Source organism: Carassius auratus, unplaced genomic scaffold, assembly GCF_003368295.1.
Source record: "Carassius auratus strain Wakin unplaced genomic scaffold, ASM336829v1 scaf_tig00215416, whole genome shotgun sequence".
NCBI lineage: Eukaryota > Metazoa > Chordata > Actinopteri > Cypriniformes > Cyprinidae > Carassius > Carassius auratus.
Window position 1 is genome coordinate 89225 of NW_020528079.1, and position 18672 is coordinate 107896.

General features: G+C 36.7%; 1 protein-coding gene across 1 annotated transcript in view; it reads right to left on the reverse strand.

Moving 5' to 3' along the window:
• Positions 1-418: 418 nt before the first annotated feature.
• Positions 419-18672, reverse strand: part of LOC113094695 (DNA (cytosine-5)-methyltransferase 3B-like) — a 54101-nt gene continuing 35847 nt past the window's right edge. Inside the window, exons 10-22 of the mRNA XM_026260311.1 lie at positions 13460-13600; positions 13019-13063; positions 10371-10450; positions 9923-10035; positions 8791-8974; positions 8609-8693; positions 6676-6821; positions 5105-5195; positions 3800-3948; positions 3631-3716; positions 3452-3521; positions 3219-3337; positions 419-2193 (exon numbers count right to left, since the gene is read on the reverse strand). Coding sequence (XP_026116096.1) covers positions 2052-2193; positions 3219-3337; positions 3452-3521; positions 3631-3716; positions 3800-3948; positions 5105-5195; positions 6676-6821; positions 8609-8693; positions 8791-8974; positions 9923-10035; positions 10371-10450; positions 13019-13063; positions 13460-13600 — 1451 coding nt within the window. The 3' untranslated portion in view covers positions 419-2051. The remainder of the gene's footprint in view (positions 2194-3218; positions 3338-3451; positions 3522-3630; positions 3717-3799; positions 3949-5104; positions 5196-6675; positions 6822-8608; positions 8694-8790; positions 8975-9922; positions 10036-10370; positions 10451-13018; positions 13064-13459; positions 13601-18672) is intronic.

Here is an 18672-nt window from a genome sequence, read left to right on the forward strand (position 1 = left end):
GACCCTGAATATCATTAATTTTGTAAGAGTATGTCATAGTTTATAGTATCGAAATGAAACACTACGATCAAGTAAAACTATTATTGGGACACATCCTTGATCAGAAGCTAGAAGAAGGGAAGTCATTTGTCATTTTAATGAGCACCGTTTCGGTGCTTTGATGAGGTCTTGAGTCATTTATTTTCTGGACATTTTACGATTTAAAGACATTTAGAGGCATCAAATACAAGTGAATTTAGTCAGTGTTTCAAAGTCTCCTTATTATAAATTTCCTTTATAAAAACACAAGGTTTATGATTATATGTATATATATATATATAAACATGAGCTTTATGATTATATTCATTTAAAAAAGGTAGATATGAACCCCAGTCATAACCACATGATTATGAGCAGACACAAAACACGAAAACAAGCTCAAACAGCTTTGGAGTCTTTATTGGTTTTGCTCTGGATACTAACATTTTTTTTTTTTTTTTTTTGGTTTCTGTCTCGATGTTTATACCACAGGTCCCAAAAGGAAAATATATTGTATACAAAAAACTATAAGAAAAAAAGTAAATATCAACTGACTGTATAAAAGCACTGTTAATGTTCAACGATATAGATTAACATGTACATTGTTACCAAATAAACAAGTAAAAAGACAGCTTTATATATCAAATTGAAAGATCTACTAAGCAAAATATTAATGCTATGATATCAAAATAGTTTACACTACAGTAAAAAACCGTTAAGAAAATAAAATGACAGTAGGCACATTTTTTGCACTGTTTTACATACATTTTTGCATGTCAAGATTTGTACAGGACAAATGTAATTTACATGCATCCAACAAAATTCTGTTCCGTGTCTTATATGAAGTATTACAGTTACTTTAGTCTTCAAGCTTTGAGTTTGGACAGTAGTTTACATTAGGCATACAATTAGACGTATAAAACAGTTTGTGATACAGCATTAGGTCTATCAAACAAAAGCAGAAATTTCTTCACAACCCCCAGAATGGCAGGCTGTATCTGTTCTCTTCAAAAGGCACCACACATTAAGTGTTTTAGACAGTTGAGGCATCAGTTTTAAGCTACAATGATACAATGCGTGATATAATACGTTTGTTACAACAGAAGGTATAAAAACAACAGTTTCAAAAGACAAATGAAAGCCTCCATTTGAGAGAAACCCATATAGAGCTAACATGTTACATCTACACCAGTGCCGCCTCATAAAGGTAAAAAAAAAAAAATGAAGGTATAATAAGAAAGCTTAAAAACTTGCTGAAATGTGTTATTAAAGTTTGTAAACATTAATTTCAAGGTAAAATACAGTACACTGATCTCTATCTTGAGTAATTATTTGAAACAAATTACTTATGAAGAAAACAATCGTGTAATGTTTAGCAGGCTAATGCCCTCGAGTTCTGCTAAAAAAACACCTTCTGGTTATTCTGTTATTGTGCAATGTTACAGAGGGAATGTAAGCTGTATGAAACCGGAACGGGGCTTCGTGTTTGTACGTTTGCATTGATAAATTTCAAGTATTTTTCTCACAGCAACAATACCATGTAAATGTGTCACATGCAAGTATACTGATTCTTTGACATAATAAGAAATCGCACATTTGTACATTCTTTAGCCAGATAAGCTGTAAAATGTTTAACTTTCTTTTTTTAATTATTTGAGATTGTAAGGCAACGTGGACAATGTTTTGATTTTTTCCCTCATGATAATAAAGGATAACATCTAACTGCATGTGTTGAGATGAACCCTGAAAGTTTTAAAGACCTCGCGGGGCACATCAATTAACAAAAGGTCTAGTACAAAAGCTATCTGTGTTTTTACTAACTGATGCTCTAAGCATCACAACACAGTGTCTACCTTGAGATTGGTATGGTCAAGACTACCCTTGTCCTTAAGTCAGCTCAATGTCTCAGCTGGTCTTTGCAAAGCGAGAGATTAACTAGTCTCCAAGAGCTCCTTATTGAGGACATTAGGTTTTGTACATTGTTTTTATGCTTGTTGTGTAACTTTAAACAACCTGATCATGGACTACATGTGTTATTCACAGGCAAAGTAGTCCTTTAGTGGGGCGAACAGGTGCCGGATTACAGGAACACTCCAAGACCGTCCCAGTAGCTTCTGCCTGGCGCCACGGCCCATGTTAGACATATCAGTGTAGTGGACAGGAAAGCCAAAAATCCTGACAAGAGAAGGAGAGAATAAATGATTTTTGGGTCAATTAAGTGACATTATTTATTATCTATTATTATAAATTATTATTATTATATAATTATTTATTAATCTATTATTTAATTAACAATACTTAAAAAAGGCAATTTCTGAATATGATTGGACTTCAACACACAATGGCTTGAATGCATTATTTATTCATTTATTTAAATGAAATTTTGAATGACTTTGAATTGTATTTAACACTTTTATAAGGCGTGAAGTCAAAAATATCAGGGTGATAAAAAAACTTTACTGGAAATGACTTGTTTAAACAAATAAATCCTCGAAAAGAAACTTTATTAAATAGGCTAATAATAAATAACATTTGTTTAAAAAAATGTTACATTGAAAAAAATATTTTGATGCATACACACGTCGACACGTGTAATGAAAATATGTTTTTAACTTGACATTTTGAGTCATTAAATTAAATGGTTGTTAAAACGGTTTAAAGATTTTTCAGAATTATCGGAAATCGGCATTAGTATACAAAGCACTCGTTATTTGATATCTGTGACCCCGGACCACAAAACCCCTGTTAAGTGTCAATTTTCCGAAATTGAGATTTATACATAATCTGAAAGCTGAATAAATAAGCTGTCCATTGATGTATGGTTTGTTAGGATAGGACAACATTTGGTCAAGATACAACTATTTGAAAATCTGGAATCTGAGGGTGCAAAAAAAAAATCTAAATACTGAGAAAATGGCCTTTAAAGTTGTCCAAATGAATTCTTAGCAATGCATATTACTAATCAAAAATTAAGTTTTGATATATTTACGGTAGGAAAGTTACTAAATATCTTCATGGAACATGATCTTTACTTCATACCCTAATGATTTTTGGCATAAAAGTAAAATCGATCATTTTGACCCACACAATGTTTTTTTGGCCATTGTTACATATATTCCCCAGTGACTTAAGACTGGTTTTGTGGTCCAGGGTCGCATATTTGATCAAATCAATCCATCAGATTGTTGTTGCGAACACACCTCTCGAGCTCTGTGCACCACAGGATGTCCTCTTTGCCGTTCATCATGACAGGGAAGTGCTGGTCTTTGCCCTGTTTGATGGAGTTGGAGCGTGTTGTGATGGTGCGTACCTTACCAAACTGAACACACAGAGTTAGACTTCACATATTTCTCCTGGTACGGTCTGCTCAAGGTCATGAAGTGGATAAATAGAGTTAATCAATAAAAGCCTGATGGCTTTAAAACTAAGTTACCTTAGCAACACGGCCATGCTCCAAACAGTCCTGAAGCTCTAATTTATCCATCCCAGATGAACATAGAGGCCTGGAAGAGAGCAGATTTATTACAAACTTTATTGTGATGCTGGTTAAAATGTTTTCGAGATGTCTGGAGATAATTTAAGAGGAAATGGGGAAGCTGTGATGGCAAATACCTCTTCATTCCTGGCAGGTTTCCCCAGAAATAACGTGCCCTGTGTGCAGCGGATACCTCAATGGCATCAATCATCACTGGATTACACTGCAGATACACAGACAAATAGAAATCAGAACTGACCAGATCAGTCCGTCTGAAATAACAGTAACCAGTCGAGAAACTCAAACCTCCAGGAATCGTGAGATGTCTCTCTTATCATTGACACTCATGGCCACCACATTCTCAAACATCCAGAAGAACGGTCGGTCTTCCCCTTCCTTCGGTTTGGCTTCACTCAAGAGGCGGTAGAACTCAAAAAACAGGCGTCCAGTCCCCTCTAAACACAATATATTGGATATTTTTAGATTTTGTTGTAGTCTGAGCGGTTGCTAAAAGACTTCGACTGGTTGTTGCTATGTGGTTGCTTGTGGGTGATTATGGTCCTTATATATGGTTTACATTCCTCCTTTAATTAAAGTTGAATTCAATATAAGTAATAGAAATTAATAAAGAAGAGACGTGGAGTATATTATAAGAAAATATTCATGGAAAATAGATAAATGGACAAATATTTATGAACATTTGAAAATGTATAAGTGAAAACTCTTCCCTTAGTTTTACTCAATTATCTTATGTTTTTATTATTATTATTATTGTTTATATTTTTCTAAGACTTTTATATTTTTTTTCTGTAAAGCAGTGGTTCTCAACCTTTTTGACTCAAAGGCCCCCAATATAAGATTGGATATTTCATGTTATTTCTGATGTATTTTTGGAAAATGTATTAGCTTTTTTTATCAACGGAAAGTAGGAGTGTTGATATATTAACTAGCCACAATACATTTTGCAATTCCAGCAATTTCAATATGCAGCATATTACAATTTTGTTTTATAAAATAAATTATTGAAGTGAGATAAAAACTTTAGTTTACATTTAGACTTTATATTTCTTGGCAATTCAATTATGTTTTAATATTTTATATATTAAATACAATATAATTCATTTTATTAATAATAATATATTACTTTAAATTATTTTAAGTCATCCTGTGGCCCATTTAAAGTTTGCAAAGACCCCCTCTCGGTACTCAACCTCCTGGCTGAGAACCACTAAAGCACTTAGTAAACTATGTTTTAGTCAATGATTTATGAGTAAAGCCTTGCTTACGGTCTTAGTAATTACAATTAAAATTGTAATTTATGTGTGGTGACTTAGAAAAGTAATAAAAAAATCCACTGCTAAATTTGAGCTATTATTCATATCCTTCATGCAAACCTACGGAGGAAAAGTGATTTTGGAAAATGGATGGATAAATAGATTAACTTTAAATAAAAAACACCCTGCCATAGAGCTGATTGTAAACACATCACCATAATAATTCATGTGTTATGAAATGGCATTTAATCATAACAAAATATATAGTGTACAAGGGGTTTGTGTGGCACAATGAAAGATTCTCTTAATAAGATTCATAAGAGCAGTAATGTCTTACCGTACAGGCCTTTCCTGGCAGGGTTGACAATCGAAAGGTCATTACAGGGACTTCCACCAATCACCAAGTCAAACGGCCCCCATTCAGCAATCTGAGCAGCAGAACAGCATCATCTAGTGTTAGCACAGCTGCACCACACATTCACCAAAATCCAATAGTTTGTATCCCAATGTTTCATTACAGAGTGGAAACAGTGGCCATCCACCTTTTCAGCCGCCTGGTATTCATTTTCCCTTTAGGATTTAATTTTTCCCAAAAGTATTTCTCGAAATGTATTCATTAAAAAGATAAAGCCATGAACCAAATGTTGAACCGTTGAACACAATCATAAAAAAAAAAAAAAAATACCATCCATGTAGCTCAACAATCCTGTAGCTTTCTTTAAAGGTTTATAATTTATTAACAAGCATTCCCTCATATGGAGAAATAGAATGGCATTTTATCTGCCTGAATTTGACTATTGCACTCTATTTTGAATTCCTACTTTTCTGAACACATTTAAGACTCCAACATGAAGTTCAGCTTTTTCTGACTGATACTGTTTCTTGTGTTGATAAGGAAACTTCCTGACCAGATCTAAGTAATTGGATGTAATTACCAGTCACTGAGGTCATAGATAGCATTTAATTAGACTTTCCAGATGTTCTGCTGAAAGAATCCCTCGCTTCAGAGACCTGTGGGAATGGCCTGTGTACATCTTTACCCTCGGCACAACATCTGCGTGTGCCAGTGCGAGAGCATGTCTGCAGCTGGACTCTTTCCAGGCCTTCTCATTTTTTCAGTGTTTCATAAATAACCCAACCAAGGGCCCCCAAACCCCCTCCAATATATCCCTTCTCTCTTTTCTTCAACGACAAGAGACCTTTCATGCATCCCTCTCTGCGCTCCGGCACAAACCAGTTCAGCAACAACAATGGGTGAGTGAATGAGTGATTGAATGGGAGAGTGAGGCAGTGAATGGATGAATTGAGGAGAGGGGATTTAGGAAGGGAGAAAGCACTTTTGTGTTCCGTCACTAAGGCTTAAGACAACTTGCTGCTCCCTGTGTGTGTCTGAGTGTTTGAGTGTGAGCTGGAGAGATAATGGAAGCCAAACAGAAACTTGAAGGTGTGACGAAAAAGACCAGACTCAGGTGAGGCCATTAGCCTTATCAAGCGCTGCTGGGACAAGCAACGCACTACTAAACAAATAACATTGGGCCAGGTGTGTGTGGCCTGTGAGGTGATGGCGCCAATCAGTCTCTATCCAGTCTTTTATCGAATGAAACAGATGAGGGAACAGAGAACTGAGGTCTGGGTCTTACTCGGTTAATATAAAACCTGATTATGTAAAACCACAGTAAAACCGGTCTCACAGACATGAACAATCATTAAATAGTCCTCAGTGAATATATTAAATAGAGGGGCACCGAAAAAGGATTTTGTTGAGTTTTAATACAAAACAATAAAGAGCCTAATCTGCTAAAATATAAAATAAGACTCTAAATAAAGAGTTGCACAACACTACTTTACATCTAAATATTTATATCCGAGATGAACTGGAGGAGCAGAAAAAAATGACTGTTAACTCACGTTTTTTCTGGTGATATTGCGAACGTCGTGCACATACTGGATTTTTCCTTCATGCCGGACACCTCCCACTGAAATCGAGTCCTCACATACTTCTGATGCGATGTACACCTCAACCTTGAAGCCCAAGTCTCGAAGCACTAGGTAACCTAAATTAAGATAAAAATGTTCATAAAAAGGGATTAGCATTCATTTCCACTAGTTCTCTCTCTCTCTCTCTCTCTCTCTCTCTCTCTCTCTTAGTTACGACAGTGAAAGATGACAACAGGCCTGAGTTTTATTTTGTGTCTTGGTTTGTTTGTGTGCAGTAGTCATCAGCGAGGGGCTGTCACGCTGTTTTGTGTTTATTTTATTATTAAAGTTTGATTTGAATGTTCGCCAGTTCCTTTTTCCCGTACTACAAAAGGGTATATTGTTATGCTGCGTTCACACTAAACGTGAATAGAGCGTCAAATTCGCCTCTACCAAGTCTAGTTTGCCGCTTGAACATTTAGGCTAGGCGGTTGTCTGTTTGCAAGATGGCTGATGTTGATCGAGCATTCAAGGCTTTTGCACTTTTTCCTGCACACGTTCTCTGAATAAACACATTATCTTGTTAGCAAAAAGTAGCTGTATATTAGGGGGAAAATAGTTGTAAAAAACAACGGGAAGGCTGAGGGTCGAGAAACCTGTACGTGACTCAAAAGTGAAATGTGTATTTACAACACACTCTTCCAAGCGAGGTCCTTTTTATTCGGGTCTCTATAGAAATAAGAACCGGTTTCAAATAGCTCCTTGTGTCTGGTCACTGACAATATCAGTTGTTCCTCTATGTTGAATGAGTGACTACGGGCGGGCCTGCCGCACAGCAGCAAGTGGACTCCTGATTGGTTAACGCGGTGCGAATTGAAGCCAAAGTAAAAAAAATTCAACTCGGGCATCAGACGCGAATTCGCGTCAAACGCGTAAATGCATAAAAAGCACCACTTGCGCGTAATGCGCCTGACGCTCAATTCGCCTCATTCGCGTGAACTAGACGTGCGAATGAGGTGAATTCGCGAATACCGCGCCACACTAAATGCCTCATTCGCGCCGCGCGACCTCCAGACGCATGTAACTGTGTCTTTACATTGACTTAACACTGAAATCATTTGCGCCAGACACTCTATTCGCGTTTGGTGTGAATGCACAGTTACACTTTCATTTCCGATTACCATGGCAATCGCCCCCGCCCCACTCGCCACACACACAGTACCTACATAAATATATAAATAAACTTAATTTTATTTAATTTCATATTATTATATAATATATTGTTTGTTTCATAATTGTGTATGTCACTAGGAAAAATACCAATTGTGCAAATGGTTCTCCGCTGGGGGTCTGGGGCCCACAAGGAGGCCTCAGCAAACTTTCAAGGGGCCATCAAGATGACTTAAGTTAAAATAAGTCAAATATTTAAATGTATACCGTATTTTTAGCACTATAAGGCGCACCGGATTATAAGGCGCATACTGCAGACAAACATTTGACTGGGTTTGCGTTATGCATCCACTAGATGGAGATGTGCTAAAGGGAATGTCAACATTTTGACAGAGCGCCTTGATCCATATATAAGTTGCACTGTCGTTTTTTGAGAAAATTAAAGGCTTTTAAGTGCGCCTTATAGTGTGGAAAATATGTTAAGTCAGATATTTATTATTTTAATTCGGACCCTTTTTCTTTGAAGAAAAACTAGTCCATTGAAACCTGGATATATAGGGAAGCCTAACAGAAGTGTTATAGTCCTGGAAAAGTACAGTAGTTTGAAACTTATAACTATGGCCGTTTTTATAAATTTTATGAATATGCATCATATGATATGAAATCAATATTGAATACATATTATTGGCATCTGTGAAACATTCATGCTAAGCAGAAAAGGTGAATACAGAATCAAAAGAGATATCACAGAAACCTGTTGCTATGCCATCAAACAGTGAAAGGACTCTGATTGGACGTCTCTGCTCTGCTGGGACTGCAGGGTAAATCTTCTGACTTTCCTGAAAGAAAATTAAAGTAAATAAATTGTATAATTAAAAATAACCAGTTTTGCAAACAGAGTATTACAATCGGTGGAAATGTTAATGCGAGACTCACAAACTCCTGTCCACTGTCATTGACGAAGAACTCTTGTAGTTTCAGGCTCCAGTCGTGGCGTTTCTTTAACACGCCGTACAGCTGCAGAGGCTGACACATGTAGCAGCGCCATGGGTCCAGATCACGGGCGCTGTTGGCCGCTCCTGCTCCCACTAATATATCCAGACAGTCCACACAGAAACACCTGTGGACAGAGACACTGATCAAAGGCAGCCTTTAAAAAGACAGACAGTGTTAAAGGTGAAGTGTACTTTTTTCAAATAGTTTCTAATATTTGAGTTTAATATGAAAGCCATGTGTAGGTTGACCCTATGGCACTTTTAAAACAATGCTTTTTGTTTGAGCAGCCTGACTTGAGCCTGACTAACATTAAAAAAAATTGTGCAACAGTCAATTAAACTCATTAATTTAACATTAATTATAAAAATACTGTGATAATTTTTTTCATTAATAAATCAATTAAAAGTAATACAGTTAATTTCACAATATTGCTGTATTTTTCATCAAATAAATGCAGCCTTTTTGAGCATTAGAAACTTAAATTAGAAACGCTGCAAAATCTTACTGACCTCAAACGATACGTCTGAATGATAGTGTATGAATATTTGCAAATAATCAGCATACCATAAAATTAATATGATTAAAATTTTTTATTGATTGATAGCCCAAATGAAGACTACTGTAAATATATCACAGTATCTGCAACTGAGTAGTTCGGAAAATGCAGTTAGAATAAACTACTACTTTAACTACTTTAAAGGTTTTTACTTAGGTTATTATTTAACTGATTTATAAAAAACTGGCAACAGTCCACTGAAATAAATGAAATATTATGAAATATTCTAAATAGTCAGAAAATTGGCAGACTGGCAGCAGTTTGTGGCTAATGGTAAATAAATAACACACTTTGCCTTTAAAGAAAGCCAATATGTCAATGCTGAGGAAGAGAAGACGACAAATATCTGAGCAGCTCAGAGATTGTGTGTGTGGGGGGGGATGATTGGGGCGGTTATGGAAGTGATGTGTGAAGAAATGTCAAGACGCTAGTGAAATGAAATGTGAGATTGAATAATAGATTGTGGAACAAGAACAAGTTTGTGAGAAGCATGAGACAATGTGTTGGGTTTCATACCTGCAGCAGTTGGCATTTCCACAGAGCAGCACCTCTCTGCCGCCACAGCACACAGTGCAGTACGACTGGTAGCCATCGTCATCGTACATGTAGGAGATTTCCAAATAAACATCCTGACACATACACAAATAAAAACATGTGTAAATAACTTAAATAGCTAAGTGTCCTACAAACCAGAACACCTGTTTGAAGCAATGTGTAGTGTGGGTACAAAAAGAGTGTAACAGGAAATGGAAATGATCTACAGTGAAATCCATACATCCATGGCACCTACTTCGTCCCCTTAAGGTAATCGATAAATACAATACTGGTGTCCATGTGTAAGGTACGAGTGCTGTTGTTCGATACTTTTATGAGCAATCATGTCAGCACGTGTTGGAGAACCATTTGTTCCCAGACTCTCCAGTTGTGTCGTTTTGTGTTTTGAGAATTTAGGTCAAACTCTTACCTTGCATGTTTGGCAAAGGCCTCCTTCAAACAGCGGGTGGAAGGTCGCCACTCTCGTCTTCCCACAAGAGAGACAGAACTCTGAAACGGGAGAATATCAAGCAAACATTGTATTAACAGGATGCCTGGGTCAAAACACAAAAGTAACTCATTCCTGAAAGCATTCTCAAGAATAGTCCTAAAGAAATGTCTTCTCTTGCTTCCTAATCTAGTTTTCTCATAAGCCTTATAATTGCAAATATTGTTGGTTCTTTAACAAACTGCTCTTATTCATGTTTTGTAAGTTGTTTTTGATAAAGATTTCTACATAATGCCTAAAGGTTTTATTGTGTGCCATATTTTACCACCGAGTTCCAGCAAAAGTATGTCTTTGAATATAGCTATGATAGAGTTACATATAGCTGTATATTTTCCAGATATTACTGCTAATTAAAACCCTAGCACTTATTTGTAAAGAAATATATATTTGTCCAGACCTCCGCTGGGAAAAGAATATAGAGAGTGGACCTCTAGGAACTTGTAATCGCCCTAGATAGCAAATAGAACAGCTAATTCAATAGCCTTGTACTACATCACTGCCTGTTTAGCCCCGCCCACTGATACGTGCTTGTAGTAGGAGGAGATCAGGGGTAGATCAGCAGGTGATGAGTGTTCGACCATCTCTATGTGTGAACTACTCGGCGATGAATCAAAGAGGCTCGCTGATGCTTCGCTGAGGCCTTGCCAACGCCAAACAATTATCTAGCATGCTAAATATCTGGAACTGTCAGCCGACCCGACTCGTGGTGTCAGGTGTCGCGACAAGCTTAAGCAAGTAAGAGAGCAAGGCATGGGTTGAGGTTAGCGGAAGAAAAACAGCACCAGCAACATGGCTTTGAGATAAGTTAGGACACAAGAAATGGAGCAAAAATGTTCAGAACAGATCATCACGTAAACAGCTTGCAGCACTAATTTCTTCCCGATGTACATTTAAAAATAAACAGTTGACAGATTTGTTGTCGGCTCGTGTAGTGTATGACCCCCCTGTTGAGGATCATTTACATAGTGTCACGTCGTGTGAACAACACAAAGACTTCAAGACGGACAGCAAGTCATGTAGTCGGAACAGAACAGATTCAAGTCTTGAATTTGCCCCGTCTATAAAAACAGATTGTTCTGCAGAGGCTCAGAAACAGGATAGAAAATAGCCTATTATTTCTAAATTATGATGTTTTTTTATTATTTAAAATCACACAAACACTATAAGTAACCTTAATAAGTAAAGATAATCTAAATGTAAAAAATAGAGGAATTGAGTATGAAAAATTAAATATCCAATATTAACAGATATTGATACTGATATTAGGGGTCCAACGGTTCTCAGTAAAAAAATCGTACCGTACCATTCTCCACCCACAGTGCAACTGTAATGCGGTTTGTTAAAAATAACAACACATAAAACAAATGTTGGGTAATGTATGTTTCTGTTGTTGGATACGCACACCATCAACAAACTTGTGGACAAACCTTTCATTCTTTGTTCAAAGCGAGTGCCGTGTGCTGGAATATGAGCAGTCATTTATGCCGTCATCACCCGGGTGCTGAGCAGCACGTTTAAGCTAATCTCATTTAAGCCTTGCCAGTTTAAACATTAAAGATCCAGAATACATGAATGAGAACTCGTGCACGCTGTGAGAAGTTCTTGGTGTGACTGTTAGACCTACCTAAAAAACCTGAAAAGCACTGTTTATTTTAATTACTGTTGTATTGTATTTGTTCTGTTGCTTGTATTTAGATTATTTGTTCTCATTTCCTTTATTTTTATTTGACAATATAGCCTTTTTCCCTAGACATAGCAAATAACGAACCATAAGGAAACTCTAAAACCTGTATATGTAAGGAATTTTATTTTTTTTTTGGGAAAAAACAAACCTGCATCCAACACAAGTTTCAGGAGTCAGATTTGACAGATCATGGGTCAAGTGAAAGAAGAGATGACTTACAATGGTGGACGATTAACTGCTCATTGACAAATCTATTATATTATAAGATGTGCTTCCTTTACACAGTGTGCGCGTGATTGTGAAATTGAGCAATAATTCAAAAGCGATTTCAATACCATGTATACTGATAGCGGCTCCCTGATGTGCGAAAATTATATACAATATTAGAATGTTTTTGGGAGCGGACACTTAACTCACTACAGCAGGACACACACTTTGCATGAGAGGGTGATAACGGTAAGAAATTCAACAGCAGCAGATCGGAGCGGGATTAAGAAAACAGTCCCGGGCAGGGCTCTAGATTGAGGTTTGTTGAGTGATGTTATGAGGAGGAAATGTATATTTTGGCAATATATTGCCTTTATTTGACCAAAAATTTGGAGAAATGCAGGAAATAACAGGAGAAGACAGAGCAGAACAGGAAAGAAAAGGGAACTTGGGTCACCCGAAGGGCTTTTGGGAGCCATGTTTTTGCATTTAACTGCACTACTTTTCCATTGGTTTTCTTTGTAAACATGCTAAATGGACACGTTTGAACACCGTGTTTGCATCTTTTGGAGCACCTTGCACATGATGCGGCACTCAAATTAAATGTAGTTGCATTCTGTGTGAATGGCCCCTTGTGTGGGTGAAAGCAGTACCTGTAGCATGTAGCAACATTACACACCTTCTATACTTCTGTGATTCTTCAAAACTTCATTGACCATTTGTTCTGAAAAGCAGATGAAATGCCAGTCGGAGGAACACATTGAGAGAGTTAAATCTCATTGAAGTCCAATGCAACAAAATGTATATTTAATATCGACTATAAAGGTTTGTATGCCTGAATTAATTGTTCAGAATTGCAGAATAAAAATTCCATTCAAGACATCAATTAATCATTTGCATTCACACGTGTGTCATTTAAAGGGCCAGTTCACCAAAAATTTTTTAATTCTGTCATAATTTACTCACCCTCATGTCATTCCAAACCCAAATCATTTTATTACGTTATATTTGTGTTCTGAAGTGCGAGCAAATGATGACAGAATTTTCTTTTTTGGGTGAACTTATCCTTTTTTGGTGTGCAGCAGTCAGTTGTCAATCATGAACAGGAATAATCCCTAACCTCTGCTGTAGACTTCCTCAGTGCCAGGTTTGGCCTTACAGAGGCTGAGTCGAGGTCTCTTGGCAGAGGGGGGGGACTCCGGAGGGATGGAGTCCAGCAGCACTGATCTCTCTGACGCCAGAGGAAAAACACAGTACTCCGCTGGAAGAGACACAAGTAGACTCACATTACTGTTACATTAAACCATGCTCACACATGAACTGTGATTAATAACATTTATATTTTATAGACCAAGCACTTAGATAATGAAGCTTGTGTGTTGTGAGAACTACTTCAGCAGTTAGCTAAAGTAAGTATCAAGAATGATCTAATCCCTACAATATTACTACATAAAATAAATGAGAAAACATTTAAAATGGTACTTGACTGGTCACATGACTCTTATGTATTTTGCATGAAGAAGACAAAGCTCAAATGAAGACCGTTATGATTAATTGCATTGTGACATTATTTTTATGATTAAATGTGCCCAAATAAATTTCTGTTGTGTAAAAATCATTCATGTCTATATAAAAAAACATTTTTTCTGAGCGCCGCATTCACCAGAAGCGTGTGCGCCAAAATCTGTCAAACGGCTCCTGATTGTTGAGATGTTTTCTTTTGTGCTAATACTGTCAAAACACACAATGTTTACATGTAGACTCAAATTAGTTGTCTTAAATGAAAGTAAACATTTGAGAGAAAAACGTATATGTGCCAGTGTGTTAGATGCGTGAAGGTCTTAAAGGGACAGTAGGCCTATTAAACATGCAGCCTACTGTCATTACTGTCAAGGGATACATCACCATAAAACATCATTTCTGTCATTATTTACTCACTGTCACATTGTCCCAAACATGTATTAATTTCTCTCTTGTGTTGAACACAAAAGAAGATATTTTGAAGAATGTGGGTTGCTGGTCCACATTGAATTTGATTGTAGCAAAAAATACTGTGGAAGTCACTGTGGACCAGCAACTGTTTTCACCGTTCCTCAAAATAGCATTTATGTTCAGAAGAAAGAAACTCATTTAGGTTTATAACTACTTTTGAGTGAGTTAATGCTGGTAAAATAAAACACTATGACAGAATTGACAGACAGCTGATAGAATACTATTCCTTTAACGTTAATAAAACAACAAAACAAAGAGAAAAATCACTCTTTAATAAAGTTGCTTTAGGAATCAGTTCATATAGTGTTTTATTTTTATATTTGTTCATTCCATTTCTCGAATGCTTCTGCTAAATACACCTATTGTACCTGAAAATAAAGCAATGCTTGTTTTATTTGTATATTATGTGAAGAGTATTGTAATGTGTATCTTTTTCATTCTTTTATCTTTGTTATTAAAATAAGAATGAGGATAAAAATCTTTGCCCTCTTTGGCCTATCTGCCATATCTGCCATGCTTGTTTTGTTACCCTGAAAGGCGTTTATTTTTATATTAGGGAAATTAGTTTGGCTGTAATGCTCAGACTACTTGCAAAATAGTAAAACCAACATGACAAAGAATTGTGATATTTCGAAAAAAAATATATATTGATTTTTTTTCCCCCATATCACACACCCCTAGTAAAACCTGTATTTTAAAAATGTATATATATATATATATATATATATATATATATATATATATATATATATATATATATATATATATATATATATATATATATATATATATATATATATATAAAAAAATTTGTGTGGCAAATTATGACACAGAAATTGAAAAACTGACCAAGACAAATACAGTCATGAGAAAAAGCAGACAGACAGCTGTTCTCTTACAAAGAACATCTGTAATCACTGTGGGAAAGACAAGGCGTAAACTCATTAGTTGAGCTATTTCCTCTTTCTGATTCCAGCATAAGTCCACAGTCAAGCAGTGCTTACTTTCAGTGTCTAGATACTAAACTGAAACGCCTCTAAATACCCCTAGGTTTTGTAAGTATCGACAATTATGTAAACACTTACTCTTGGCACGATTTTCAAAAACAAAATAGTTGTTAACCTGGCCAACAAATGTCTGCAGCAGCTCAGCTTGTGAACATAAGTTAATCTCATGCCAGTGAGTAGGAAAATAAGTACGAGGTTTCCCCTAATTAAGTTTCTTTATAATAAAGTACTCCTTCTAAATAACACAGGTTTTACTGCAATAAAAAATTATATAAAAAAAAATAAATAACGACTGCATTTATAAATGCGTCTGGCAGGGTTTATGCATGTAAAGGAGTCATTGAACTGATCTATCACTCACTGTTTTTTTCCCACAACAAAGGAAAATAAATAGTGTTTTTCCTAATTCTAAGAAGCTGACAGTTAAATTAAAGACATGCTTGGAAATGCTCTGATATCTTTCAGAAACATTCAGGAAATCCTCATAAATGCATATGTGAGTCTTTGGTTTGAATGATAAGAGGCTTCAGTTTAATAACACTGAAACCCTTTGAAGCCGCTGTGCAGTCCATCCTGAAGGGCTCTCCTGAAAACTCAAGGTCTTGACATTTAAATAGAACAGACCAGCTCGAATGAATCCCAGCAGAGGTTTATGATCAGACACACTGAGCCTGTGAGTGTGACAGTGTAAGCTGCCAATACCTGACTGAGCCCTGATGCCTGAGGCAATACCACAAACACTTGACAGCCATTTCCACAGAATTTAAACATCCTGTTTTCACAAGGTTCACACATTCTGTGTAATTTCCTGTTTATTATTTTGCTTTTTATATATATATATATATATATATATATATATACACATATATAATAAATACAACAGCAAAATATTAAACAGGAAATTACATATATTATATATATACTATATAGACTATATATAGATATATAGACTATTTTTCAGGACTCCCGCGGGTCACGGAGTTGTAATAACACTTTGATCCCCAACTTTAAACACAAATATAGCCTACCCTGTAAAGAAATAGACTGTAAACTGTAGGCTTATATTTGAAGTTTGAACTCAATTCTACTTGCTGTCTCTTTATGCTCTCCTCCTGTCTTCTTTGGTGTGGCTGGTTAAGTGAATGACCTGCGTGTGACGGACGGACCATTAACGGCTGGTCTATGTGGTAGTACAGCCTACATCAGGCAGGACATCCAAAAGCCCACTTATCATTCATAGACCTCAAATATAGCTTTTCATCTAAAAGATGTTATGTTGTAACAAGAAATTTACATGGCCGCTCAATCTAATGTTAACCTACACAAATGTGCGCTATTGAAGTGTGTGTGCAAACTGAACAGCAGCTCACTCACAGCAGGACAAATGGAGGCACGGTGTAGAGGTCTTCACGGGTCCAAACATTTATGCCTGAACCCGAAAGAGACCCGTAATGTACTACACAGAACCGACCTGGACCTGTCTGTTATTTCAAAAGCTGGACCCGGACCCGTGTAGATCCGAGAAATGCCTACTCGGACCCGACCCGGACCCATCTATTATTTCAAAAGCTGGACCCAGACCCGTGTAGATCCGAGAAATGCCTACCCGGGAAGACACAGACCCGACTGGACCCGATTATCACATATTCCACCTAAAATTGCTATTACAAGTCAATAAACCTGTTGCAAAAATACAGCTTTTTGTCTTACCTAATTTAAAGAGCCGTAGTCTCTCTTTCTTGTACCTGACTGCCTGTGATGCATTACAATCCTCGGACAAGAAAAGTTATCCATATTATTCCTCTCGTTATTCCAAGTCCAAGCTGAATCCACTCATTATTTCAGCTTCAAAAGTCCACGTGATGTCACGGTGACGGATGACAAATGCAACTGTGCACATGTACATTCTGACTCGAGTTAACTCGCATAATAAGTTTGACTGTTTGCCCTTTTGAACTATAATAACGATCGCTCGTGCAATGCCATGGCCCCAACGTTATTTATTTGCTATCATCTCTGTGCTCTCTGCTCTGCGTCGAGTCTGAATCTGACCAATAAAACTTTAAGATAAAACGGTTCATTTATATTATTATAAAAATGGGAGAAAATGTAAAGTGCGGTTTGGCAGTCGAAGTGTCCCTCACTGGTTGCCATAGAAACATGAAACTCGCTTGAGACTGCACATGTGTGCCAGCTGTATCAACCTAAAAGATGTTTAACGCAATTTGAGCGTCATAGAAAACAGTCATGTGACAGTTCACCTCAGATTGTGTTGCTGATTTGAAATATATTAAATATAAGTGTGTCAAGCCTGCAAGCATTAATACCGTGCGGGCACTTGCATTAACTCTGAGTCTGCATGCTCTGCTTCTAACGGCGGAGAGAGAGAGAGAGAGATCGCTTTTTTGGCTCACACTTTCCTTTTCCTAATTTTACAAGTTGTGAGTTACAAAAAACACAAGCAGTGTCTGATCACGGCCAGGTGTTCTCCGAGTCCGATGACTCCGATCGCACAGGTATTACACTCAATGCTAAACAGACCCAGGCCCGAGGTAATAGATTCGGACCTGACCCGGACGATCATTTAAAATATAGATCCGAACCCGTCAGGGTCCCGGGTCAACGGGTCTCGGGTGCACTGTGAAGACCTCTAGCACGGTGCTCTCGCTTGCTCTTAAAATACTGTATCATTTTTTATGTAGTTTAGTTCTAATGTAGATAAAAGCAATAAATCTTTCTCCGAACTCAGAATAATAATGAAATGTTGTGCTTCTGTAAAATAATTAAAGCAAACAAAATGCAGTTTCTGCCGTCTGGGTGATGTGGACTTGAGCGAGAAAATTCGAATTTCAAAATTCAATTTTTTTTTGTATGAAAAATAAATCTATAGAGAGTGAAATGTCTATGTTCAAATGAAAACATGAAATAATAAATTTAAAATAGAAAATGTGTGTGTTAGCATGGATGATTTACATGAAATTTTATATGTGTGCAATGCACAATGATGGCTTTCAGTTCAATAAAATAACAAAAAAATTTGTATTTAACTTAACTGGGCATGCTGTGATCTGTATTGTATTTTTTATTTTTTTACTGTAACTGACAGATTCTGGCCAAAAGAAATACAACACGGAAGTGGGAAAGAACGGGAGTCATTCTTCCGGGATTGAAAGGGGAAGGGATTTTCCCCCAGTTTTTTCGTGGAATTGGGATGGGGCGGGATTTGAAAATCCACTCTCGTGGCACCCTCTAATGTATATAAATTACGTTTTGTGATTGTTCTTGATACCCCTTTTTTCTGTTGATATTGAATAAAAAAAACATTCATATATTA